This window comes from Callorhinus ursinus, unplaced genomic scaffold (genome assembly GCF_003265705.2).
Source record: "Callorhinus ursinus isolate GAN/ISIS: 27379988/994484 unplaced genomic scaffold, GSC_fseal_2.0 scaffold21, whole genome shotgun sequence".
Classification (NCBI taxonomy): Eukaryota; Metazoa; Chordata; class Mammalia; order Carnivora; family Otariidae; genus Callorhinus; species Callorhinus ursinus.
Genome location: NW_027397083.1, coordinates 17,826,910 through 17,854,675, shown reverse-complemented (window position 1 = coordinate 17,854,675; position 27,766 = coordinate 17,826,910). Strand labels below are relative to the sequence as shown.

At 35.5% G+C, this 27,766-nt stretch overlaps 1 protein-coding gene across 1 annotated transcript in view; it reads right to left on the bottom strand.

Annotated features, from left to right (window-relative positions):
- Positions 1–27,766, bottom strand: part of DCDC1 (doublecortin domain containing 1) — a 464,395-nt gene that overhangs the window by 352,595 nt on the left and 84,034 nt on the right. The window contains exon 9 of the mRNA XM_073904565.1: positions 7,416–7,582. Coding sequence (XP_073760666.1) covers positions 7,416–7,582 — 167 coding nt within the window. The remainder of the gene's footprint in view (positions 1–7,415; positions 7,583–27,766) is intronic.

The window sequence follows — 27,766 nt, the reverse complement described above, 5'->3', positions numbered from 1 at the left end:
ATCAGCAATTTATTATTTTATTTAACATTTATTCAAGCTAATGTTATTAACAACAGGTGAGAGGAAACCACTATATGCCTCTTAATAAAATAAAGCAAGGCAATGATTTCCAAAACATTTACACTAAGAGTCTCCCTTTCATCAATCAGTAGTCAGACTTAATAATCAAAGATCTTAACTAACAATCACTGACAACACTGATCAATTTGAATAGAAAATAAAAAATGCTAGTCAATCCTCAAGACAGTTGGTTTTCCTCCCCCTAGGAATATGCCTTCAATACTGCTTTAGTTCTCCAAGGGAAAAAGAAAATTTCATATTCTTGTCCATTCACACAAACCTCTCAGTGAGCATTATTGTTTTGGGAGGAGGGGGCGGCAGGCAGGGGGCCCAGGATGTTGACGGAACAGATAGGATGTCAGGTGAAGATAGAATGCTGTGCCCTCTCTAACCAGCTGAAGACTCGGCATGATTGTTTTCTTACAAATAATACCTGTGGGTGTTGAAACTGTTCAGGGAATCTATCAAACACACTCTTTCACTTTGTTGCTGTAACTCTATAAAATTTATTCTCATTTCAAAAGAGTCATAGGCAAGAATACCTGTAGGTGGTTGAGTAATTTAAAGAAAATTTGTCAGGTCTACTCTCACTTACTTTACCAGAACAATCCTATACTTATTTGGAGGTTTTTAAAATGCAACATTTTCTACTCAGTATGATTAAAAATTTCAAAATAAGAGCCCCTCATCTAAAGAGTTGTCTTAAATTAAATATACGTAAAGAAAATATAATATTAGGACGTTTGAGAATAAAACTTTGATCCAAAAAGGAAAATAAATTAATATATTGAATCATTTCCATTTTCTATAATTATAGAAATCATTCACACATAGATGTACCTATGTGTACCTAACCAGTGTGATATTAGGGACAAAAATGCATTATTACATTAATGCCAAATTATCGTTCTCAGGAAAGTCTGAAGGCTGAGGTCTATAAACTTATAAAAGCTATCTATACAAATTGAAAAAGATATAAATGGAAGAATAAAGGTAATAACCTTTCCAGATTACTTAACTTTCCTTAGTAAGTCATCTATATCCATATTAATTTTACTTTATATTAAGTAATGCAGTAAATGCAGATTTTTAAAATTTTTCTTTTATGCAATTTGCATTTTCAGTCACAAGTTCAGAGGGAGAAAAAGCTCAATAATGCTTAGTTTAAAAATGTATTGTCCATATTAATTAATCCAAAAATATTAAAAAGTTAAAAAATCTCTTAATCAAAAAAGTAATAACTAATACTTTTTAAAGTGTTTTTAGATGATTAAAGTGTTTTAGTGATTTAAAGATAAAGACATATTTTCAATCTCCAAGTGGAACTTACTCTTCATTAAAATGTTCATAATGACATAAGCAGGAAAGTCTATCTCCCTATATAATCATTTTAAAATACCATTTTTTAAGTAAGAGCTCTTACTTGGCTCTTATTTCTTGAAGGGGTGTTTAATATTAATCAAGATAATATTTTGAATTGAAAGGTATCCAATTGAGATGTCAATAAAGCTCTCTGTTTTTATATAACTGAATTACCAGGGAAAAAAAGGAAAACCTCTAAGCCTAATTTTTTTTTCCAAAGTGAGTTATTTAATAAATAGCTTTCATGGTAAAAAGTTCAAATTTGAGCCAGAGATACATATTTGACATTTGGTAATATAATTCTAAGAGAATTAGAGAAAAATAGAGATTGGAAAAATTTTTCTCCTGACCTAAACAGCTTTACGACAAGTCAAATGAAATGTTCCATGACGATAAATGTGTCATGGATAAATGATGGAAAATAAACAGTATTTCAATATCATTTCCTGTTGCATCCCATCGTGGTTTTTGTCCCTCTCTGTAATAATTACCTATGCACAAACTCTAGATGGCAATATTGCACTTACTGTACTTTCAAGAAAATTGTCACAGTCAGTCCCCACATATCCTCTTTATCAACATTTTATGTGCCACGGATCTATAGCCTCTTATTATAAGTGTAATGAAGCAGAAGTTATTGAAGCATTTTATTGATTGCTCAGATCACAAGTTTACTGCCATACTGAATTGGCACCTTACTCACTGAAGCAAACTGCTGACACCTTTTTTAAAAAGTGACAACTACATCTATTTCATGACCAGAAATCCATTTTCATCTCTATCAAGACAAGAATGCAATTTTCACTTCATTTAACTGATGTTAGGCCTGCTCAAAGCATGACACTTAGAAAAAGACACAAGTTTAAGGTTCTTAAAATACTTCAAGTAACTAGAATGCAGCTTGGTTTCAGGAAAAGAAAAAAAATCAACCATCATTCAAATCTACAAGCAACCTAATATTCTAAAACATTACCTATCAGAACCTTCAGAAGTAGTTTTCAAACTACTTGAAACATCTGCAACACAATTTTAATGTGTTTAATAATGTTATATTTATATATTGTAAATTTTGTTCCAAGCTTTCAAAAGACATCAAGAAGTTCAAAATTGAACTATTTGGGGTATTGCCCCATGAAGGTTAAATCAAGGAAACAGACCAATTTTTAATGTATATATAGATGGGGATCTAATGTACAGAAAGTGACTATAGTTAACAATACTATATTATATACTTGAAAGTTGTTAAGAGAGTAGATCTTGAACGTTCTCACCACAAAAAAGAAATGATAATGATGTGAGATGATAGAGGTATTAACTAACCCTACTATGGTAATCATTTTATAATATTTAAGTGTATCCAAGCATCATATTTTACACCTTAAACTTACATAATGTTATATGTCAATTATATCTCAATAAAACAGGGAGGAAAAGCAGCTGGCATACCAAAAATAAAGTATATATAAAAAATGAAATAGAAATAGTTACTCCTTCAGTTGTGTTAAGACCAATAAATGACTTTGACCTAAGATACAAGATATAAAAAGATAAACTTTCAATACTTCTTTTATGGAAAATTAAAATATTAACATTCCTTTAAAAATACTTTCTGCAATCAACATATTCTGTCAGTACTAAATGTAATTCAAGCATATTTTGAAATGAATCTTTCCTGAGTAGAATTATATTATTATTATTGGTTTGATATCTAAGTATCAAACTTATTAAGAACATAGATAAAGTGAACCAATGTTAACTTAAGAAAATTTTTTAACAAAATCTAGAGCTTTGGTAGAGGTTAGTTTAATGTAATAATAAAATACATTTCAGTTTTAAACTGCAAAACCAATATATGCTGAAGCTGGATGGTCATTTCCTCATCTAATTACATAAATAAAGTTAGAGTACAATAAAGGTATAGTACAATTCCAGTCTAAAAAGTGAAACCCAATTTTTGAAATAGAGACTTAGTGTCTGAGATTCTTAAACCCAACACACCAAAAATGGAACATTTAGAAATAGCATATAATAGCATTTTTAAAAGTATCTTGCTTATAGTAATAAATCAAAAGGACCATATACCAAAAAAACTTGAATCACTCAGGGAGAAAATTATAGTTTTCAACAAACTTCATTAAGTAAGGGCCCATTACAAACAGCCCAAGTACATATTTCCAAATTAAAATTACAGAAATAAAACACTTCCCTGCAGCTTCAGACCTAAATAGAAACTGTCAGGTTGTTTTTTGTTTGTTTGTTTGTTCGTTTTAAATTTAGAAAATGCTCCAAGAGTTTAAGAAATATTTGGGTGTATTTTTTTTCTTGTTTTTAAGTTATCAACAAGCTAAAATTTAATTTCAAAGATCATTTCTTTCCAAAGTGCTGAAAATAAGGAACAAGATAAAAAATTTCCTTCAAATTTTTTCATATCTTAAATTCCACAGAGACTATGATTTTCTTCATAATTAAGATGGTGGTTGTTAAGATATTACAGTTAGATACTCATCTCCTTTGTTTCTCTCTGAATTTGGAAAATGATGCAATGAATAACAACTGTTAAGCTATGCTGTATGTTTATGAGTTCTTTTAGAAACTATTTTAAAAGAAGAGTGCAATGCACTCATTATTTAAATGTACCCAGGAATTTTGTTGGTTGGGGGGAAAAATGCAAAGAAGTATCAAAACCGAGAAGACATTTCCAGCAATGAACGTTTCCTAAAGATCACGTTTGTACTTAAGATCAGTCATTCCAAATCATTATTTATATAGCCTCCTGGCACAGTTCCATGTATCTCTACAGTGTTTCTGAAGAGACTGACATATATTTTGTTTACTGACAGCAACGAAAAGCTCTATGTAGGATCATAAATAAAGAAGATCATGTTTAAAAATCACTAATATCATTTTAAAAGGTAGTGCAGGCTTGTGTTTTGGCCTCTGTTTAGCTGTGTTAGGCCTCTGAATGACAGCTTCCCTGCTTGAAGCACACAGAAAGCACAGCCTTCCTCATTCACTGACAGGACTGTGGCCTTTTCACACGTTCCTTCCACAGCAGTGTTTGTCCCCAAACACTGGAACTCGACACAATGGCATTCCTACTTCAACACCCCCACCAACAGCACCACTACTTAACAAGAATGCTAATGAGATGGGACAGGCCCTGTCGCTGAAAGTGTTAACTGCATTTCATAGGAATGCGTTTATGCTATTTCAAAGATTACCAATTAAATAGATTCTGCTTAGCTCTGAGCAATTTCTAAGATGTTTCCACTTTTAAGGAAATAAATGTGATAAATGTAAGACTAAGTGACTTTATGCTGTCCTAAATATAATATCTCATTTTATATACATGAATCAGTATATATTTAAGACCACACTAATGTAGTGGGCTTAATTCAGTTGCATGCTATAATAGCCAAGTTAAAGTTAGAAATTGAAAAATGAGTAAGTCTATAAACATAAAACCAGTAGTTCTGACTTTCCTTTTAGATCTATTTTATCAAATTATTTAAAAGACATTCCCTTTGGGAATCCCAAAACATCCAATTTAAAGATTTAAAGAAATTTCCTCTGACAGAAGCCCAGCAAAACAATATTATTGTTTTTGTATATTATCTCAGAAGTGAAATCAATGGAAATAATATCAAGAATTCATCTAATTCTAGAATTTATAAGCTTAGATTTGTTAAATAGGAATCATCACCCATCTCCATTTTACCTATCTAATGATTCCTTAACATGATCTTATATAAAACTAAATAGAAAAGGCTATCCCTAAGGTCAAATGAAGTAAATGCAGTTCAAATAAATTTCATTAGTGCTAAGAAGGATATTTGCTAAGAAGTCCTACTCACATTAAAGCGATTGCCAGGCTTAACACTTAGCCACTGATGATCTGACAATGGTATCGCTACAGTGACTTATCTAAACATTGCAAATAATTTTAAATTAAATCATGATATAACAATACAAAAGAGACTCAAGAATACATAGAATTGAGCATGTTTAAAAGAAATAGTAATTTGCATGGAAATGCATAACAGGTAAACTTCTATTTCTTTTTCTTCATGTTTATATTTTAAAATAAAACCTAAATAAGTATCACATTAAAGCTGCTGAGTGTAAAGATTTAAGTTATTACAACTTAGCAAAAGTAAAAGGTTTAGTTAGGAATGGCAAAAAGCCTAGGTTTTTAAATATTCCCAAATTTGGCAGAGTGTTGATGATCTAGATGATTTCAAAGATGCTTTTTAAAAATGTTAATTATTGTTCATATTTTGTTCAAAATATATTTTTCATCAATTTTGAGTCCTAAAGAAACCTTTAAAATCAAAGCAGGAAGCAATTCTTGAAACACCTTCTTTTTTCACAATACACAGAACTCTTTTCAATCTAGTACAACTATATATCTATTTCAATTTTACATGCTTCGGACAATGGAAGAAAAAACACAAGCCTTAACTACTTTCTGAGCAGTTTCTTATCTCTAACATACTCACTTTTAATAAAACTTAGAAAATGTTTAAGTTTTTTAGGATTTGATTTAAGCAGAGTTTTCCTTGTACTGGAGAATGATCTCTTTTTTAAACATCAAATAATTTTAAACTGTCTAATAAGTAGAATCAAACCATTTAATACCAAAAAAATTATGATAATTAAACTGGTCATAATCTGTTTTATAATATCATTGTATCTTAAAAGCTAAATATATTTCAATTTAAATAACTTGACTGAAATTATAATAAAATATATTTGTACCAGTTTTTATATATGATACTGGCTTAATAAAAACTTTTTAAAATAAGTTTGGATTTGTATTTTTTCATATTTATTATTATAAAGAGGCTTATCTATAATAATTATTAATCCCATTTCTGGGCCCACTAAAATTAATTAACTAAGCAGATAATCACATTTTGAGAATAAAAGTTTCTCATGGGAAGATATTTCTTGCTAATTCTGGATACCTCGTTCAAGAATTTCATCAATACAAATTGTCCTTTTCCAAACCAGACAGCAGGAGGTGCTGTGTGAACACTGAGACCACATCCCATTCTTACTTCCCCTCCCCCAGCACACAGAGAATAATAGCGTGATGCTTTCAAAATATTCATTTTTCAATGGTCTGTGGCCTGAGATAATGAGCCCAGTTCCTCATAGTTAGAAATGTAAAACCTAGACTTCATTTAAGATGGTAAAATATATGCTTAACTTCTTAAGACCAAGTGCAGAGGGGATTCTAAAAATGTGGCAACTCCATTTTTATTTTAAAAATGGCCATCAATCATTCCGCTTTGCAATGTTAGTTCCACTTTGAGATAAATCAAAGTCCCTATAAATAGTTCTAAAAATATCAAAGTCTTTACACACATACATACACACACCCACTCACAGTTATGGAAAGGATACTTAGAAATTAAAGGACAAAATTAAGTTTAACCAGATTCAAATATTTTAGTTCTATTTCTTTACTTTCCAAACATACAAGTTAAATAAGCATAAATGAAGTGATTTAGTCTTGACAAGAAGTTAATTCACAATTTCTTTTCCCAGAATGCGATTGGTTTATATTTTAGCCCAACTTCTACAATAGCCATTCTGATTTCATACTGAAAAAAAAAAAAAGGAAGAAAGAAAAGAAAAGAAAAAAGAAGGCTGAGCATTTAAACCTTCAAATGATTTAGGAGCTATTCATTTTCTTGCTTAAAGTAACAGTCTATAGAAATTCCACATAAGGAGTTGCCTTCGCTTTGCACAGTATGCAGCAAGAAAAGATGAGACATATGACATCCCATACCAAAAGACAGATACAATTAGCCCCATTATTGTTGGCTTTGAGATTACAGAAGAAGCATTTTGGCTCCCTAACGGGTACTGAGTTCACAAAATACATGTCACAGTTTTTTTATGACACAATGCCAATCATTGCCTCTATACAACCACGTACATTTTAAAACACATAATAAAGCCATTTTTAAAAAGGGATGACTCACCTGTGTATAATATTTTTTTGCAGACTTTAGTCGTTGGTACAAGGCCAAAAGAACTCCTTGGATGTACATCTTAGCTCCTGAGGGGCTGAAACCTTCTCCCTTAGAGACCCAAACTGGTCCCCGCAAAGGTGTGATGGAATTTTGCAGGCATTTTTCAAGCAGAGGAACTATGCAAGAAAATAAGGGAAAATAAATTCTTTTGACCCAACTGAAATGCACTGCCTGGAACACAGTCCCAGTACCAGAACTAACTCTTAACATCTATTATTTATATCTGACCTGGGTTAAGTCTTACAGAGGAAATTCCTGCATTACTAGTGGCCACCATGAAGGATGTATTTATATTGAGACACCCCCCATGCAAGACTCATAAGCTTTGTGAGCACACCTGAATAGTTCTGAAGTGTGCCTAACTAGCTGCACGGAGTGTCATGGTGTGCACTGATTGCCTTATCTTCTCATTTATCACAGATGAGTTGGAACCAACCTTGCTGAAATCTACTTGCATTGTCCTGATAAAATTGTAAGATCCATGTTGTTTCTGTATATAGCTTCCCATAGAGGAGTCTATATATCTGAAACATCACATCTGGAAATTATTCATAAAACATAATTCACACCTTTATAAGCCATCCTATTCAAGTCTTTTCACTGCCATTGCTTAAATAACCCATAAAAACAGGTGGGCAAGGCTGTTTAAAAATAAAAGGAATCTTAAGCAAGCATTTTATCATACCTTTTTGTTTTTAAGGTTCTGGGATATAAACTAGTCAAAGATTTAGGAATGCTATTCCAGTACCCATTTTGTAAACAGATAGAAGATATTTACTTGTTGGCCCGTATTGCAACATCTATACTGGACTTGACAGACATGTTTATATACTTTTTCACACGATTAGCTTATAAAGTCTTTCTAGTGTAAAATAGTCAAATAACATGACAACTAGCTAACATTTTTCAAGATTTAATTTCCCTCTGAAATGACAGAAATAAAGAAATAAAAAAAATCTTAGGTACATTTGGGAACCCAGAAAAATGAAAGGATATCATTTTTTAACTTGGTCTTAAGTATACACATGTGACACAATATAAACATACAAAATAACTATATGGCTTGGCTACCTTATTCTGATACATATTTCTAATAGAAAAGAAATTAAATAGATCACCAGCAAAGAAAATAGCTCCTAGCTCCATGCCATTGGTTATGTTATATGTGGCATATTTTATGCAAAGAGGCCTAGCGTAGCAATCTGGAAATTGAATTACAATTAGGTTCAGCTGAGCTGCTGAGCGGCTGAGTTATGCAAATGGCCTTTGCTATTGGTATTCTGTTGAATTTTGCTCCTAGTAAAAAAGTTATGCATTTTATGGCACTAAGTTCTGCAACTCTCTACCATAGCACAATTTAAATTCTTTCTAATATATTCAACACTAAGGAGAATGTTGGAAATAGAACTTAAGCTTTTCTAAAACTACTATAAATAAAGTTAAAAGAAAATTACAACCCAATGACTATTTAGACATCTTTAGTTGTGTGCATAAAGTTCACTCATCCAGCCTCAGAAATTAATTCCTAAAATTCTCATATTAAAACCATGTTTATACTGGAGCAATTATTTCTATTAAGTTTTATCATAAATACCACAAACTTTTTAAAATACAAGATCATATATACTATAAAAGAAAGAAAAAGAAACTTATTTTTAGAATTATAACTTTTCAATCTTTAAAAAAATGTATGGTATAAACCAATCTTGATTATAATTTTTCCTAAAGAAAACTAGCTTAAGAATCATCAGTGCTTTTAGTTAACTGTTATAACATTCATACATTACTATGTACTGGGTTTTAATTTGTAAACTTTTAATTTGGTACACTCATTGAACCTATTACAGTTTTTGAACATGGAAAGGCATTACATAAATAGCTATTAAGTTGAAATAATTTTAAGTAAATTGAGAAGTAGGTAATAAACCTGCATAATCTACATCCTAGATTTAATCTTGAATTTAAACCTGAGAACATGTTCTCAGATTCTCTAGTGTTATAGCCTTATTCATCCATGCTTGCCACAAAATAACTTTCAAATTCTTTATTTCAGCCCAAGGAATTCCAAAGTATAATTTCATAGATCCTCTAATACAAGTTCCACTTTTTGCAGAGTTTGTGTCCTCTTAAATAAGAATTTAAGAAAAAAAAAATATATATATATAGTTTAGGAAAAAAATAGAAATTATATCAAAACGCAAGCTGTGTCAGAACTGATACAGGATGGAAAAAACTCCCATGCTCCACATGATTTATGTAATTAGGAATACTATGGAAACCAGAAATAGCAAAGCAAAGAAAGCAGTATTCACAAGCAGGTTTTATAAGGGACTTCAGAATCTGCTCTGAACTTGTTGAATAATCTGTTCAGTATTCCAGAATCTCCCTGCTGGAAGCAGGGTCCTCATTATAACCACAAGAGCGCTAATAAAGGTTAGCCTCTGAACCAGGGATTAGAAGGCTCTTTTCTTTTTGGGAGCTGCAAACTAGTAACTTTGATGATCTTCTTGAAAAGGAAGACAAAGCACACTCCAAGAACAAACAATGTTTCCACTAACTAGGAAGGTACAGAAAACATAAGAAAATGATACGCCCTAAGTACTTAGAAAGGAAGTATAAATAAGCCTAATATATTTAAAAAATAAAATTTATTAATCAGTTGGAATTAAAGAACTCTCCATAAAAAAGGATTGACCTAAAATGATAGTTTTGAACTATAATAGAATAATTGATTAAAAATAAGTCAATTGACTTTTCAACCCCAATCATAGATTTTGAATGTTGAGTATGAATTATTTTTTAAGAATTTTAGAGGATATCTGTAATATTCTATACCAAAGACAATTCATAAGTGTTCTTAACCAATCTTTTTCTTTTATTTAGAGTTCTCTTTTACTCTGTTTCTGAAGCTAAGTGCATTCTATTCTATTAAAGAAGACTATTGCATAAAGATGTGCAAAAAACAAAGGCAATTATTTAGAAAGGACAATAGGCACTTTCAACCTTGGAAAGAGCATAAACCTAGATGTTGCTATGAGCTAACAAGGCCCATGAGAGACAAAGAAAAAAAATATGTCTTTCCCAATGAATGAACTCCAGGGTATTATTTTGTGCATAAACCAACAGTTTCTCCTTCAAACTGCTACTCAGAAATATTGCCTCATTCAATAAGGTTAGCTGGCTCCTATTATCTTATATTCCTTTCCTATTGGTGTGCATAGGTACACACAGTATTTCTTCTGAACTTTGAGGCCTTTATTACATGTGTTCTACCTATTTGCTCCTATTTACATAATTGCAACCAGAGCTTTGCTTTTCTGTAATTTCAGTATTTTCATTAAATAGGGCCTCAACATTTTTATTAGATAAGTGGTTTAGAAATTAATCATTCATTAAATTTATCAATATACATAGATCAGTCAAATGTGATCATTCCATTGGGATCATTACCACCACTGGAGAGGTACAGTTATGAGGATGATAACTTTTTATCCATTTTGTTTATTCTCAAGTTATGACTACAGGACAAATTAAAATTAATTCAATAGTTTCAGTGCATTTGGAGTTAAGACTGAGGATGCTGAGTAAGTATATCATGTAACCAAAAGGAGTAATTTCCCTGGTAGAGTTAGTATTGAGCATCCTGGGTAAACAGATCATATGATTGAAAGTAGTAGCTATATCAATTTCATAACTATCAATGGATACTTTTCTCACTCATGCTGTTCCATTTCCCTTGCATTTGTTCCTCTTTTTTTCCACCTGTGAATATATTCTTGTCCTTCAAGGTTCATATTAAATGTTACATTCTGTGGCAAAATATCCCATGTTATTTAGACTGAATTAACTGTTCCCTCCTCTGTGTTTCCCAGAGCATTGTTTGTAATTTTATTTTCCCCTTACTGATTTGAATTAATCCTTATCTTCTCCACTCCCATTTCTATCCTCCAGTAAATCACAAATGCTTCAGGGTTTTGAGGCCATAGTGGTTTTTGGTTTGGTAAAAGCGGTGCTCAATGAATGTCTACCAGACAAATTAAAAGTACTTTGGATCTGTTGTGGACAGTCTTTTAGGTAAGTTTTAAGACCATGAGTTCAACTTATGCACAAAGGCTATGCACAATCACTTAGAATCTGTAACTTTCTGTGACCAAATGAAAATTTCATCGAAATTTAATAACTATTAATATGCCAGAATTTTGAAGCACACTTAGAATATGTACAAGTGTTTTGTCTTAATTCTCCTTATAAAATGATCTTGAAGACTAAGAAGGAAAATAATTACAAAAGAAAATGATACAGGGTGCCTGGGTGGCTCAGTTGGTTAAGCGACTGCCTTCGGCTCAGGTCATGATCCTGGAGTCCTGGGATCGAGTCCCGCATCGGGCTCCCTGCTCGGCAGGGAGTCTGCTTCTCCCTCTGACCCTCTTCCCTCTCGTGCTCTCTGTCTCTCATTCTCTCTCTCTCAAATAAATAAATAAAATCTTAAAAAAAAAAGAAAGAAAATGATACAATTTGGCAGTGAAGCATTAACAAGCCAGGAGAAGGCCAGAGGTGGGTATTTAAAAAGTCTTGGAAAAACCTCATGTGCTCTATCCTACCCTGTCATAAATCATGCTACTATGGGAAAAAGCACACAATAAAACCTATGTAACAAAGCAAAAATATTAGGTTAAGGTCAAAATAGCTACTGTAAGTAATAAAAATGATACCCTCTAAGGACACCAAACACAATGAGTTCAAAAGCTATTCATAAAAAAAGAAGCTGTTCAGCCTTCAAGAAGACCTTATATTAAAAGCACTTCATCACTGATAAGAAGCTTGAACTTATTTGGATTCATATGGGAGCAGTACAACAAGGAGGCAAATATCTCTAAAGAGAAACCACGAAGCTAATGGAACTTACCAAGTAGAAATAGACTGGAATGTCTGTCAAGTTCTATACCTAGAGAATATACGTCTCTTTCCAAAAGCAACATCTTACATTAAAAGAGATACTTTGCTTACTCATTTGAATCTACTATGGAAAGCTAAAAAGAGGATTTTTTAATTAATATACTTTCAAAAAGCACTGGAAATAATCAAAGGCTTTAATAACCTGCAGTGAATTAGAAATTAAAATTCATGCCAATTAAATATCCAGAATCATAATTTACATAATACAGTAATTTTCACATTTCAGTCAGAGTACCTGAGACTATGGAAAAAAGAGCACTGCCCAGAGCATAGTTACCTATAAAGAAACTTCTATATGCTCTCTGGCAGCAAGTTTCAGATCTCAGTCTCAAAAATACTCAGTTATTGTTTAGCAGGACATCATTTGGAAATTTCCCCATTCAGGTGGAATTTATTTTTAAAATGAAGTTTATCTAAAAAAGTCTTTTTTGGAGGAAACAAAGTGAGCTCTTTAAAGATACTAAGATTTGACTGCTTCCCATCCAGGAAGTATGCCTGGAGGGAGTTTGAGTTATTGCAAGGTATGTGTGTGTTTTAATGCTCTTTATCCAGCTTTAGGTAATAGTGGGAAAGCTCCCGGTCCCTGAACAACCAGCAGATGCCACTCAAAAGCATGGTCTGCTGGGAAGATTGAATGATGTAAAGCATACTGTCTCCAATGTTGCTTGATTTATATCAGTATATTTTTATTCAAACAAAACTAAACTAACAGCTGCTGTGTACTTTTGTTTATGTGCTATATGTCAAATGTTATTGTCCCTAAGGTACGTATGTGAAAAGATTTAGCAGTCATTTTCTTAAATACCGATGCCTACCCAAATTTGGATTTTTCCTCCACTGAACAAAATGACAAGCACACGATTGGTATACTTAGAGCAATCTTTCACAGCTGCTTTAGTTTTTCAGTGATCCTATTAAACTGACGGCATATTGCCTGTGGGGTCTACAGTGTTATAATACTGCTCTAAGAGACATTGATTTGTATGATAGGATCAAACAGAACAGGGATGCATTGGGGGGAAGAATTTCATAGGTCATATTGTTTTTACCTGAGTAAAATTTAATTTAGACATTGTGACCTTTGCAGAACACCTGGTTATTTTAATTACTGACATGTGGGTGAACGTTGACATTGGGGCTTAGAAAGTATGAAATCTTAGGTCTCCTCTGTTTTGAAAATGCATCCTGAGTCATGTCTTTTCTTAAACTGAACGAAGTAGCTGTGCATTAAATATGCTGGCACATCTTCTGCTTGAGCAAGTGGACCGAAATGGTGTGAATTGTTAATGCCTTGCTGCTTTGGTTCACGGCTTGTGATTGATCATTTGTAACTATATCTACTCCTTGTTCCATGAAATCAAGTATGGAGTAATGGGTTCATCAGATTTTGGGGTTAAATTGAGAGTGAAGAGGTACTGTGTGTGGAAATAAGAGTTGCCATGTTCAGGGCTGGCCTTGTAACAGCATGGAATCTAAAGGCGATATTCAAAACCACTTCACTCATCATACGCTTACTGATTCTGAATAGGGCCCATTTGCAGGGGACATTTGGTAGTTTTCCAATACGCTTTATGCCTCTTTCTACTTCCACCACCATGCACATCTTTTTTTCATACATCCCAGTAGCACATTGGTAGAACAGGTCAGCATACACAATTCATTTATTTAAATAACTTGATTTATACAAGTAGAAATAAGCTGGGATTCTATTGTGTCTTGCCTTTCCCCTCAACAAAAATAATAGTGTGTGTGTCTGAAAATACAAGTGTTTTGTGAACTCAGTTCCTTGGGCATCTTAAATATTTGATATTTAGTAATAATGTAAAATAACTTAATTGAGTTGATATACATACAACTTTATGGTTACTTAAACAAATATTGAGAATTAACTCTATCTAATGTATTTTATGTGCCTATAGCCTATACCAATACATAGTAATTGAATATATATGGCCTGCTTTTTCAAACTTTAAAGCTCTGTAAAAAAATGTAAGGTCTTATCTTAGAATTAGTTTTGGAAAATACAATACATGGAACTTAATAAATAAAACCAACAGAAACTAGAAGTAAATGCCATTAGAAATGTCAATATATAATTGTTTGCTGTAACAAATGATACTTTTTTTACATTATTATTTTTTATTTTTATTACTATTGAGAAAAGCTTAACCCAAATGGTGTTAACTGAAGTACCACTTAACTTTTGACCCAGTAGGAAAAGATGTAACAGAAAACTTAGTAAAACTTAGGAACAAAATCAAATATACAAAGTACTTACATGTATAAGTAACATCAAAAGCAAGCTAATTGTAAAATGTTTCTTTTTTTTAAGGTTTTATTTTTAAGTAATCCCTACACCCAAAGTGGGGCTCAAATTTACAACTCCAAGGTCAAGAGTCACATGCTCCACCAACTGAGTGAGCCAGGTACCCCAAAATGTTTCAGAATTCTACTCTTATATTGTAAAGTAACAACTAATACAAATCTAAAAAAATGTAGCTGAATTCTTTTTCCTTTTTTTCTTACTTTCTTTTTCTTTTTTTTCTTAAGTCTAAAAGCAGGAATAATAATACTTGGCATACACATACCTAATTCAGCCTACCCTAGGAATCAGATAATGTGGGTCAAGCTGTTTTGGTCTCCTTGGATGCAAATGCCAAATCAACATATTACATTTAAATATTTTACTTAGGATATATATATGTCATGAAAAATTTATATATATATGAAAAATTTACATTTTTAAATGTGATAAACTAAAAAGTCTTAATAGTTTCAGCAATTAGAATGGAGAGTTCCCTTTCGACATTTATTTCTCCACGTTATTTATTTATTTAGACGAATCCTCTATAATTAGCATTTTTACATATTTTGTCTACTATGAAATCTCTTCTGAAAACTCTTATGGAGAAGAAAGCCAATCTATACTGAGTCATGTTCTTTTACATGGAGAGCTTTGTTAAAAAATTTTGTTTTATAACAGATAATAACAATTATGCTATTTGTTTTCATTGGTACTTATATTTTTAATAATGAACCTCTAGGATCACTGACACATCATTAAAGTCAGGGTAAGATTTCTGGTTCGAACACTGAGAAGCAAGAGATAAAAAACAGAAGCTAGATGGGGTGCCTGGGTGGCTCAGTCATTAAGAGTCTGCCTTCAGCTCAGGTCATGATCCCAGGGTCCTGGGATCAAGCCCGACGCAGGGCTCTCTGCTCGGCAGGGAGCCTGTTTCTCCCTCTCCCCTTCCCCCACTTGTGTTCTTTTTCTCGCTGTCTCTCTGTCAAAATAAATAAATAAAATCTTTAAAAAAAAAAACAAAAACAGAAGCCAGGAAGAAAGGCAAACTCAAGGAGAAGACAGAAAGAGCAACCATTTGGTTAAAACACTACATAAATAATGAAGCAAGTTTAGCCCAATGAAACCTAGAAGTAATGATCATATCTTCATGAATAGAAAAGAGAATATACGTTTTAAAGACTTCAAAAGGGAATTTCTGACAGATACTAAAGTGTCTTTGAGCAGATTAGACTGCTTTGTGAATGTTCATATCACACAATTCTGCATTCACATATTTAATAAAAGATGACAGTGATCCAATTATAATGGGAGTTCTCGAACTGCCACCAAAAAAACACCTTTTTTAAAATCAAGTCTTTAAAAATTCTTAATATTTTCTATAGATCAATAGTAGAAATATAAATCAGTGATTACTTTCTGCTTTTGTTCAACCAACAAGAATGGCCCAAGTCTGATGTCTGGAGATCACTGGGAGTCACTGAGGGCCATGTGTAAGGCACCTCGGAACCAAGGCAAAGTCACAGGGTGCACAGTCCTAAGGGAAATCAGAAGACTTCTCCTGAGAGACATCTTTCCTACACAAAAGGACTCTTAACTAGCTGCCTTGGTATACTCCAATGCACCCTAGAGAGATCCAAGGGTTGATTCATAACCACCAGCATTTGGCATCCCTCTTCAGCAAGAGGTCTGAAGTTTTACATTTCATAAAATATGAGAAATAAAGATAAGTAGAACAGGGACCCAAGGATTGAAAAGAGGCAATGTAGTTAATTTTAAAGAAATTGGGGGCGCCTGGGTGGCTCAGTCAGTTAAGCGACTGCCTGCCGTTCAGGTCATGATCCTGGAGTGCTGGGATTGAACCCCCCATGGGACTTCCTACTCAGCAGGGAGCCTGCTCCTTTTCCCTCTCCCCTGTTTGTGTGTTCTCTCTCTGTCAAATAAATAAATAAAATCTTTTTTAAAAATTTAAAGAAATCATTATACCCATAAGTTTGATCTTAATTCCCTGAAAAGTTCTGGAAGAGATTATAAGATGAATGCATTTGTGAACTCTTAGAAAAATAATCAGTAATCACTAGGACCCATATGGAGTAACTCATATATAAAATAAACACATATATTAAATAAATATTCAATGAACCGAGAGGGAAATTCTTGGGGTAAACAGGGAGACTCTTGGGGAAATTCCTTACATGGGGCTTAACATCTCTAACACCAGCATATAACTATTATTTCTTCCAATGGGAAATAGATCCCAATAGACTATAGCTACCATCTATTATCCTTAAGCAAGGACCTGCTGCTAAATCTGTATGTCTCTGCCCAGATAAATGGTATATCTGCAACAAAGTAGGAGAACATATAATGTCTGCAAACCTCCTGTTTAGGTCTTCTGTTTAGAATTCATGATTGTTCTCCTTTGATGTTTCTATTTAAAAAAGATAGAGAAGTGGATTGCCTGGGTGGCTCAGTCCATCAAGCATCTGCCTTAGGCTCAGGTCATGCTCCCAGGGTCCTGGGATAGAGCCCCATGTCGGGCTCCCTGCTCAGTGGGGAGTCTGCTTTTCCCTCTGCTCCTGCACCCCCCATTCGTGCGCGCACTCTCTCGCTCTCTTGCTCTCTCTCGATCATTCTCTCTCTCAAATAAAAATAAATAAAAAATCTTTAAAAAATGATAGAGAAGTATGTCACTTAGCATCCAAAACAAGGCAAAAGAAAGTTATGAATGGATACTGCCTTGGATCCCAATTTCTTTCCTGGAGAAAGTAATACAAGGATTCAGAATGAACACACACACAAAACACACAGCTGTCCCTGTATGGGGCTTGACTGAAGGCTGCAGGCTACATGTATACCCTTCTAAGTCACCTTGCTTTCTTAGCTAAGAAAGCAATACCACTTACAGAGCCCAAATTATCTGGACCATTGCAGAATTCCACATTTAGCAGAACAGAAGCAGTAGTGATAGCAATAAAAGAGTAGTACTAGGCATTTTTAGAGCATAAAGAGAGAGAGAAGCATTTGACTAGACACCTTCTCAGTGTCCTGAATTTTCCACTCACATCAAAAGACATCTAAGGGGGCACCTGTGTGGCTCAGTCAATTGAGCATCTGACTCTTGATTTCAGCTCAGGTCATGATCTCAGGGTCGTGAGATCCAGCCCTGTGTGGGGCTCCGCATTGAGGTGGAGTCTGCTTGGGATTCTCTCTCTCCCCTCCCTCTGCCTTTCCCCTTGCTCGTGCATGCTTCCTCTCTAAAATAAATAAATAAATAAATAAAATCTTAAAAAAAAAAAAAAAGACATGTAAGTACAATGCTTCCAGACAAGGGAAGCATCCCAAATCTTTATGCTATTTTATAATTTAGCCCTGAATTAAACATGGGAATACAGACAAGACTACAAAATCTCTGTCCTCATGGAGCTTAGAGACTAGAGGACAGATAGATATTAAACAAATAATTCCCCATGCAGTTTTATGAATTACAATTGAGACAGTATATACAGGGTGCTATTAGTATAACAGGGATACCTGTCCTAGGTAGGGAGGAAAGTAGCATAGGAGCAAGGCAATATCAGGAAAGCATTTTAGAAGAAATATTTAAAATAAGACCTTAAGATGAGTAGGCAATAGCTTGCAAAGAGGATAGGGTGAGAGAGAATCCAAGTAGGAAAACATTATATGGTAAGATACTGGGGCATGAAGAAGCATAAAGTGTTTGAGGAACAGAAACGAAAAACTAAGGTGACTCAAGTGCAGAGGTGAAGGAGCCAGTAGTACTAAGTGAATATGGAGAAATTGGGTAGGGACAAAATCATAAAGGTTCTTCAGGACATGATAAAGATTTGAGCATGAGTTCAGTATGAGAAGTTATGATAAGCTAAAATCACTTTTTTTTAAAGATTTTATTTTTAAGTAATCTCTACACCCAACATGGGGCTTGAACTTACAACTCCGAGATCAAGAGTCACATACTCTACTGACTGAGCCAGACAAGGCCCCCCTAAAATCATTTTTTTAAATAGTGTTACTAGAGTGATACAATTAGAAGACTTGTGTCTAAGCTGGAGATAGGTGAGCTTGTAGATTCAAAACTACATGAACAGCCATATCCATGGAAGATTACTGTAAATCTGAGGCAGAAACTCTATTAACATGCTAGAGATCTCTGTCCCTAATCATGGCATACTCAACATTTTTTTAAACATTGTTATCAATAACTTAGTGATAAAATTGGTATTCAGACCACATTTATAAGGGAAAAAAAGATGGAAAAAAACTGTTGATTCCTGGGTGACAGATTAAATATCTGAAAGAACTTGCAAGGCTAAACTACTAAATAAAAACCTTGTAAGTAGAAATATCATAGGAATCAATGTATAATGTTCTGTTCACATACCTATAAAATCAGCAGTACAAGTACAGGATAAGGAAGAAGTGGCTTAAAAGCAAATTGTGAGCAAAACCTCAGGGGCTTTAGTTGTCTTTAAGTTCAATTAGGTCAATGATCTGATGTATCTAATAGAAATAGTAATGCAATTGTAGATTATATAATGATCTGAAAAAAAAAAAGCAGGGAATGTGAGACTTGTCATTGATTGACCTGGGAAAATATATTCTTTTTTTTTTAAAGATTTTATTTATTTATTTGACAGAGGGAGACACAGCGAGAGAGGGAACACAAGCAAGGGGAGTGGGAGAGGGAGAAGCAGGCTTCCCGCGGAGCAGGGAGCCCGATGCGGGGCTCGATGTGGGGTGTGATCCCAGGACCCTGGGATCATGACCTGACCCGAAGGCAGACACTTAACGACTGAGCCACCCAGGCACCCCGGGAAAATATATTCTAATAAATATGAACATTTATGTTCTAAATTTCAGAAACCCAAATTATGGCTTCATCTACAGAAAGGTGGTAGATTTATTGTAAAAAGAACACTTCATCTTCTTCAATTAAGGTAGAGAAACAACTGGAAGAAAATATTACACATCTAGGAAACAAATTTGCTAAAGGAATGGAGGAAAAAGTAAACTGGTTTTAAGTAGGCTCCACACCATGGGGCTTAAATTCATGACCCTGAGATCAAGAGTCGCATGATCTACAATTTGAGCCAGCCAGGTGCCCCTAAAGTGGTTTTAAAATATGCTTCAATCTTATGATCAGAATAAAGCAGTGTCTGCATGAAAATAAATAAAAGAAGACAGGTTTATTTAGCTGGAGGAAGAAAGAGATCTCCTAGAATAAAGGTAACTATCTGATCTAAACATACATTTTTATTTTATTTATTTATTTATTTATTTATTTATTTATTTATTTATTTGAGAGAGGGAGAGACAGAGAATGCAAGAGGGGTTTGGGGCAGAAGGAATCTCAAGCAGAATCTCACGCAGATTCCACATTGAGCGCGGAGCCCAACCCTGGGGCTCCATGCCATGACCTTGAGATCATGACCCTAGCCTAAATCATGAGTTTGATGCTTAACCAACTGAGTCACTCAGGTGCCCCCGAACATGTGTTTTTAACAGATATGAAAAAGAGGAACTGAAATCCTGAAGGCCAGATATGAGGGTATCCAAGTCTAACCACTCTTAAAGAGGTTATTATAAAAGGGGAAAATATTGTAATTGTTACAAAATCACAAATAGTAACTGGAGCCCAGTGAAACCTACCAGAGAAATAAAGATCTTGGAGAGTAAACTCAGAGCAATCCCCCAAAGGAGGAAGAATCCGCAAATACTGTGAAGAGGTAACATTTACTTTACAGATAAATTAATAGTAAGAGCAATTGGAGAATCCCTTTTGAGGATTAGACAATTATCCAAAGAGTGCTCATGAAATCTGAATAAATTGGAGAGGGGAATACTAGGAAGATTAATATCAAATACTCAAAAAAATTATTTAGTGAACCCCCCAAATTTTGGGTCTAAAAAAAGGAAGATGAATTATATTACAGAAGATCCAGGCACAGAAATAACAGATTAAGGAGTCAGATCTAAATTAGATGTTAGACTGTGGGAAAATACATCCTGGGTAGGATTATTTAACTCAGAGAGGTGAAAATGGGTAGGACTGGTTTGAACAAAGGATGATATTGACAAACTTGTAACTTATTGACTTCATATCTCTCACTATGAGAGACCTGCAAGAAAAATACCTACAGGAATATGTTAGAAAAACACAAGAATGAACCAAATAGCAAAGGGAAAGCAAAAGAAAAGAAAGAAGTCCACTGCACCAAGCAATGCAGCCCGAGCCTGTTAGAGAAGGGAACCTTTCTGAAAGAAGTAGGAGTACAGTAGAGACAAATCCTAAATACTGTAGAAAGAGGGGACAGAAATGTTAAGACTAGGAACATTCAAAAACTGAGGAATGACCCTGTCTACAGGAGGAAATGACATTGTGCTGGTCCTCACTGAACACTAAGACCATGAGACTCAGAAACACAACCAGCCACTTCAATTCAGAAATCCATGGAGCAAAGTTATTCTCTAATGGGAACCAATATGAAGATGACGGGGAAGCTGTGTTCACAAAGTAGGTTTCTTTGGCTTAAATGATTCCCTAACCAGAGACCATGACAGCAGTCGCTGTGACCCAGGATTGAAATTACTGCTCCCAAGGCAAGATGTATGCTTTGCCACCAGAGAGAGAGGGCTTACCCTCAGTTCAGTATGGGGTTCAGGAACATGGGACTCAGAGGGAAAAGAGTATTAAGGTGTTTGGGACACTTTACAAAGGCAAATAACAGCATCTCAGATAAGTCCTGGGGCTGCCACCAACATAAATTTCTAATTGTTGCAAGAACACAAGAGTATCCTCTTTGAGAATAATAATAATAACAGCAATGATGATATAATATTATAATATGCTGGGGCACCTGGCTGGCTCAGTTGGTGGAGCATATGACTCGTGATCTCAGGGTTGTGAGTTCGAGTCCCACATTGAGTATAGAAATTACCTAAAGTAAAATCTTTTAAAAAATTGTTACATGGGGGAGCGGAGCAAAATGGCGGAGGAGTAGGAGACCTGGATTTCGTCTGGTCTCAGAATTCAGCTGAATAGGGATCAAACCATTCTGAACATCTACGAACTCAACAGGAGACCGAAGAAGAGAGTAGCAACAACTCTCTGAACAGAGAAGCGACCACTTACTGGAATGTAGGACGTGCAGAGAAGTGAAACCGAGGCGATATTCGGGAAGATAGATGGCGGGGGAGGGGGCCTCCCTTCGGCCGCTTCTGACAAGTGATAGAGCCGCGGAGCACAAAATCGGAACTTTTAGAAGCCGGTTCCGCGGAGAGATGTCGCTCCAGTGCCTAAGCAGGGGGTGGAACCCTCGCGGGACAGTGTGGCCTCAGGACCCTCGGGGTGACAGAAGGACCGGGGGTGCCTAAGTGCAGCAGAGCTCCCAGGTATTGGAGCGGGGAAGCCGGCTGCGGAGACGGAGCCGAGGTGCGGGCTCTCAGCTCGGGGTTGCCATAAACTGTGATCCGCAGCACAGTCAGGCCACTGCTCCTCCTGCAGGGACCCAACAAGCGGGAGGAGCAACCCGAGAGCGCACCGCAGGGATCTGCTGGGTTTGGAGACTCCACATGGGGTCGGGTGCCAGAGATAGAAACGCTCGGTCACAGGCCGGGTGAGCGCGCAGTGTGGCCGGAGACCAGGGAGACGGGAGTGACTGCTTTTCTCTGGGGGCGCACTGAGGAGCGGGGCCCCGAGATCTCAACTCCTCCGAGTGGAGATTGGGAGGCCACCATTTTCACCCTGGTCCTCCAAAGCTGTACCAGAGCCTGCAGGGAACAAAAGCTCCTGAGAGCAAACTCGAGCAGCTTGCTTAGCCCGGACTGACAAGGGTGGGGCAATTCCGCCTCCAGCAAAGACGTATGGGAACCACGGCAACAGGCCCCTCCCCCAGAAGATCAGCACGAACAGCCAGCAAGCCAAGACCAAGTTTACCAATCAAGGAGAACGGGAGAACTCCAGCACTAGGGGAATACTGCACATAGAATTCACGGCTTTTCTTTACCATGATTCATTAGTTTTTCAAAGTTAATTTTTTAAACGTTTTTTTTTAATTTTTCTTTTTCCCTTTTTCAACCAACACCTTTTCAATCCCTTTTTTATTTTTTATTTTTTTTAAATGTTTTATTTATTTATTCATGAAAGTCTGAGAGAGAGAGAGAGGCAGAGGCAGAGGGAGAAGCAGGCTCCCCGCCTAGCAGGGAGCCTGATGCGGGACTCGATCCCAGGACCCTGGGATCATGACCTGAGCCGAAGGCAGACGCTTAACCATCTGAGCCACCCAGGCGCCCTTCAATCCCTTTTTTAAAAAAAACATTTTTTATTTTTCATTTTTAGAGTCATATTTTATCCCTTAATAGTAGTTACCCTTATTTTTGGCATATATATATAAGTTGTTGTCTCTTTAAAATTTTGAGATAGTTTCTTCTAACAGATCAAAATATACCCTAAATCACTAGTGTATGGCTTTGTTCTAGTCTCCTGCCTGATCACATTCTCTCCCTTTGTTTTATTTTCTTTTTCTTTCTTTTTTTTTAAATCTTCTTTCTTTTTTCAAACAACTTCTTATCCTATCAATTCCTTTTATAAAATCTTTTATACTTTTCATCTTTACAGTCATCTTCCATCCCTTCATTGTATCAACCCTTATTATGTACATATATAAGTCTTTCTTCCTTTAAAATTTTAGGAGGAACTTCCTTCTAACAGACCAAAATACGCCCAAATCTAGTGTGTGGCACTGATCTATGCACTAGTCTGATCATATTTGATCATATTTGTTTTTTTTCGTATTGTTCTGTTTTTGTATTTATCTTTTTCTTTTTGTTTTTTTTTTCTTTTCTTTCTTTTCTCTTTCTTTTTTCTTTCTTTCCCTTTCTTTTTCCCTGGTTTCAGGTCTTTTCTGATTTGTATAGAGTATATTTGCTGGGGACGTTGTTAACCTGTTAGCATTTTGTTCTCTCATTCATCTATTCTCCTCTGGACAAAATGACAAGACAAAAAAAATCACCTCAGCAAAAAGAACAAGAGATAGTACCGTCAGCCAGGGGCCTACTCAATACGGACATTAGTACAATGTCGGACCTAGAATTCAGAATCATGACTTTAAAGATACTAGCTGGGCTTGAAAAAAGCGTGGAAGTTATTAGAGAAACCCTTTCTGGAGAAATAAAAGAACTAAAATCTAACCAAGTCGAAATCAAAAAGGCTATTAATGAGGTGCAATCAAAAATGGGGGCACTAACTGCTAGGATAAATGAGGCAGAAGAGAGAATCAGCGATATAGAAGACCAAATGATGGAAAATAAAGAGTCTGAGAAAAAGAGAGAGAAACAACTACAGGATCACGAGGGCAGAATTCAAGAGATAAGCAATACAATAAGACAAAACAACATTAGAATAATTGGGACCCCAGAAGAAGAAGAAAGAGAGAGAGGGGCAGAAGGTATATTGGAGCAAATAATAGCAGAGAACGTCCCTAATGTGAGGAAGGAAACAGGCATCAAAATCCAGGAGGCACAGAGAAACCCTCTAAAAATCAATTAAAATAGGTCAACACCCCGACATCTAATAGTACAACTTACGAGTCTCAGAAACAAAGAGAAAATCCTGAAAGTAGCTCGGGAGAAGAGATATGTAACCTACAATGGTAGAAATATTAGATTGGCAACAGACTTATCCACAGAGACCTGTCAGGCCAGAAAGGACTGGCATGATATCTTCAGAGCACTAAACGAGAAAAATATACAGCCAAGAAGACTATATCCAGCTAGGCTCTCATTGAAAATTGAAGGAGAGGAAAAAGCTTCCAGGACAAACAAAAAATAAAGGAATTTGCAAACATGAACCAGCCCTGCAAGAAATATTGAAAGGGATCCTCTAAGCAAAGAGAAAGCCTAAAAGCAGCATAGATCAGAAAGGAACACAGAAAATATACAGTAACAGTCACCTTACAGGCAATACAATGGCACTAAATTCATACCTTTCAATAGTTACCCTGAATGTAAATGGGCTAAATGCCCCAATCAAAAGACCCAGGTTATCAGATTGGATTAAAAAACAAGACCCATCAATATGCTGTCTGCAAGAGACTCATTTTAGACCCAAAGACACCCCCAGATTGAAAGTGAGGGGGTGGAAAACCATTTACCATGCTAATGGACACCAAAAGAAAGCTGGGGTGGCAATCCTTATATCAGACAAACTAGATTTTAAAACAAAGACTGTAATAAGAGATGAGGAAGGACACTATATCCTACTTAAAGGGTCTATCCAACAAGAAGATCTAACAATTGTAAATATCTATGCCCCGAACATGGGAGCAGCCAATTATATAAGGCAATTAATAACAAAAGCAAAGAAACACATTGACAACAATACAATAATAGTGGGGGACTTTAACACCCCCCTCACTGAAATGCACAGATCATCTAAGCAAAAGACCAACAAGGAAATAAGGACTTTAAATGAAACACTGGACCAAATGGACTTCACAGACATATTCAGAACATTCCATCCCAAAGCAACAGAATACACATTCTTCTCTAGTGCCCATGGAACATTCTCCAGAATTGATCACATCCTAGGTCACAAATCAGGTCTCAACTGCTACCAAAAGACTGGGATTATTCCCTGCATATTTTCAGACCACAGTGCTTTGAAACTAGAACTCAATCACAAGAGGAAAGTCGGAAAGAACTCAAATACATGGAGGCTAAAGAGCATCCTACTAAAGAATGAATGGGTCAACCAGGAAATTAAAGAATTAAAAAAATTCATGGAAACCAATGAAAATGAAAACACAACTGTTCAAAATCTTTGGGATACAGCAAAGGCAGTCCTGAGAGGAAAGTATATAGCAATACAAGCCTTTCTCAAGAAACAAGAAAGGTCTCAAATACACAACCTAACCCTACACCTAAAGGAGCTGGAGAAAGAACAGCAAATAAAGCCTAAACCCAGCAGGAGAAGAGAAATAATAAAGATCAGAGCAGAAATCAATGAAATAGAAACCAAAAGAACAGTAGAAGAGATCAACGAAACTAGAAGCTGGTTTTTGAAAGAATTAACAAGATTGTTAAACCCCTGGCCAGACTTATCAAAAAGAAAAGAGAAATGACCCAAATCAACAAAATCATGAATGAAAGAGGAGAGATCACAACCAACACCAAAGAAATACAAACAATTATAAGAACAGATTATGAGCAACTCTATGCCATCAAATTAGATAACCTGGAAGAAATGGGTGCATTCCTAGAGATGTATCAACTACCAAAATTGAACCAGGAAGAAATAGAAAACCTGAACAGACCTATAACCACTAAGGAAATTAAAGCAGTCATCAAAAATCTCCCAACAAACAAAAGCCAGATGGTTTCCCAGGGGTAATTCTATCAGACATTTAAAGAAGAATTAATACCTATTCTCCTGAAACTCTCCCAAAAAACAGAAATGGAAGGAAAACTTCCAAACTCATTTTATGAGGCTACCATTACCTTGATCCCAAAACCAGACAAAGACCCCATCAAAAAGGAGAATTACAGACCAATTTCCTTGATGAACATGGATGCAAAAATTCTCACCAAAATACTAGCCAGTAGGATCCAACAGTACATTAAAAGGATTATTCACCATGACCAAGTGGGATTTATCCCTGGACTGCAAGGCTGGTTCAACATCTGCAAATCAATCAACGTGATACAATACATTAACAAAAGAAAGAACAAGAATCATATGATCCTCTCAATAGATTCAGAAAAAGCATTTGACAAAGTACAGCATCCTTTCTTGATCAAAACTCTTCAGAGTATAGGGATAGAGGGTACATACCTCAACATCATAAAAGCCATCTATGAAAAACCTACAGCGAATATCATTCTCAATGGGGAAAAGCTGAGAGCTTTTCCCCTAACGTCAGGAACGCGGCAGGGATGTCCACTCTCACCACTGCTATTCAACATAGTATTAGAAGTCCTAGCCACAGCAATCAGACAACAACAAGAAATCAAAGGCATCCAAATGGGCAAAGAGGAAGTCAAACTCTCACTCTTTGCAGATGATATGATACTGTATGTGGAAAACCCAAAAGATTCCACCCCAAAACTGCTAGAACTCATACAGGAATTCAGTCAAGTAGCAGGATATAAAATCAATGCACAGAAATCAGTGGCATTCCTATACACCAACAACAAGACAGAAGAGAGACAAATCAATTGCACCCAAAACCATAAGATACCTAGGAATAAATTTAACCAAAGAGGCAAAGGATAAGTACTCAGAAAACTATAAAATACTCATGAAAGAAATTGAAGAAGACACAAAGAAATGGAAAAACGTTCCATGCTCATGGATTGGAAGAACAAACATTGTGAAGATGTCAATGCTACCTAGAGCAATCTACACATTCAATGCAATCCCCATCAAAATACCATCCACTTTTTTCAAAGAAATGGAACAAATAATCCTAAAATTTGTATGGAACCAGAAGAGACCCCGAATAGCCAGAGGAATATTGAAAAAGAAAAGCAAAGCTGGCGGCATCCCAAATCCGGACTTCCAGCTCTATTACAAAGCTGTCATCATCAAGACAGTATGGTACTGGCACAAAAACAGACACATCAATCAATGGAACAGAATAGAGGGCCCAGAAATGGACCCTCAACTCTATGGTCAACTAATCTTCGAAAAAGCAGGAAAGAATGTCCAATGGAAAAAAGCCAGTCTCTTCAACAAATGGTGTTGGGAAAACTGGACAGCCACATGCAGAAGAATGAAACTGGACCATTTCCTTACACCACACACAAAAATAGACTCCAAATGGTTGAAAGACCTAAACGTGAGACAGGAGTCCATCAAAATCCTAAAGGAGAAAACAGGTAGCAACCTCTTCGACCTCAGCCGCAGCAACTTCTTCCTAGAAACATCGCCAAAGGCAAGGGAAGCAAGGGCAAAAATGAACTATTGGGATTTCATCAAGATAAAAAGCTTTTGCACACCAGAGGAAACAGTCCACAAAACCAA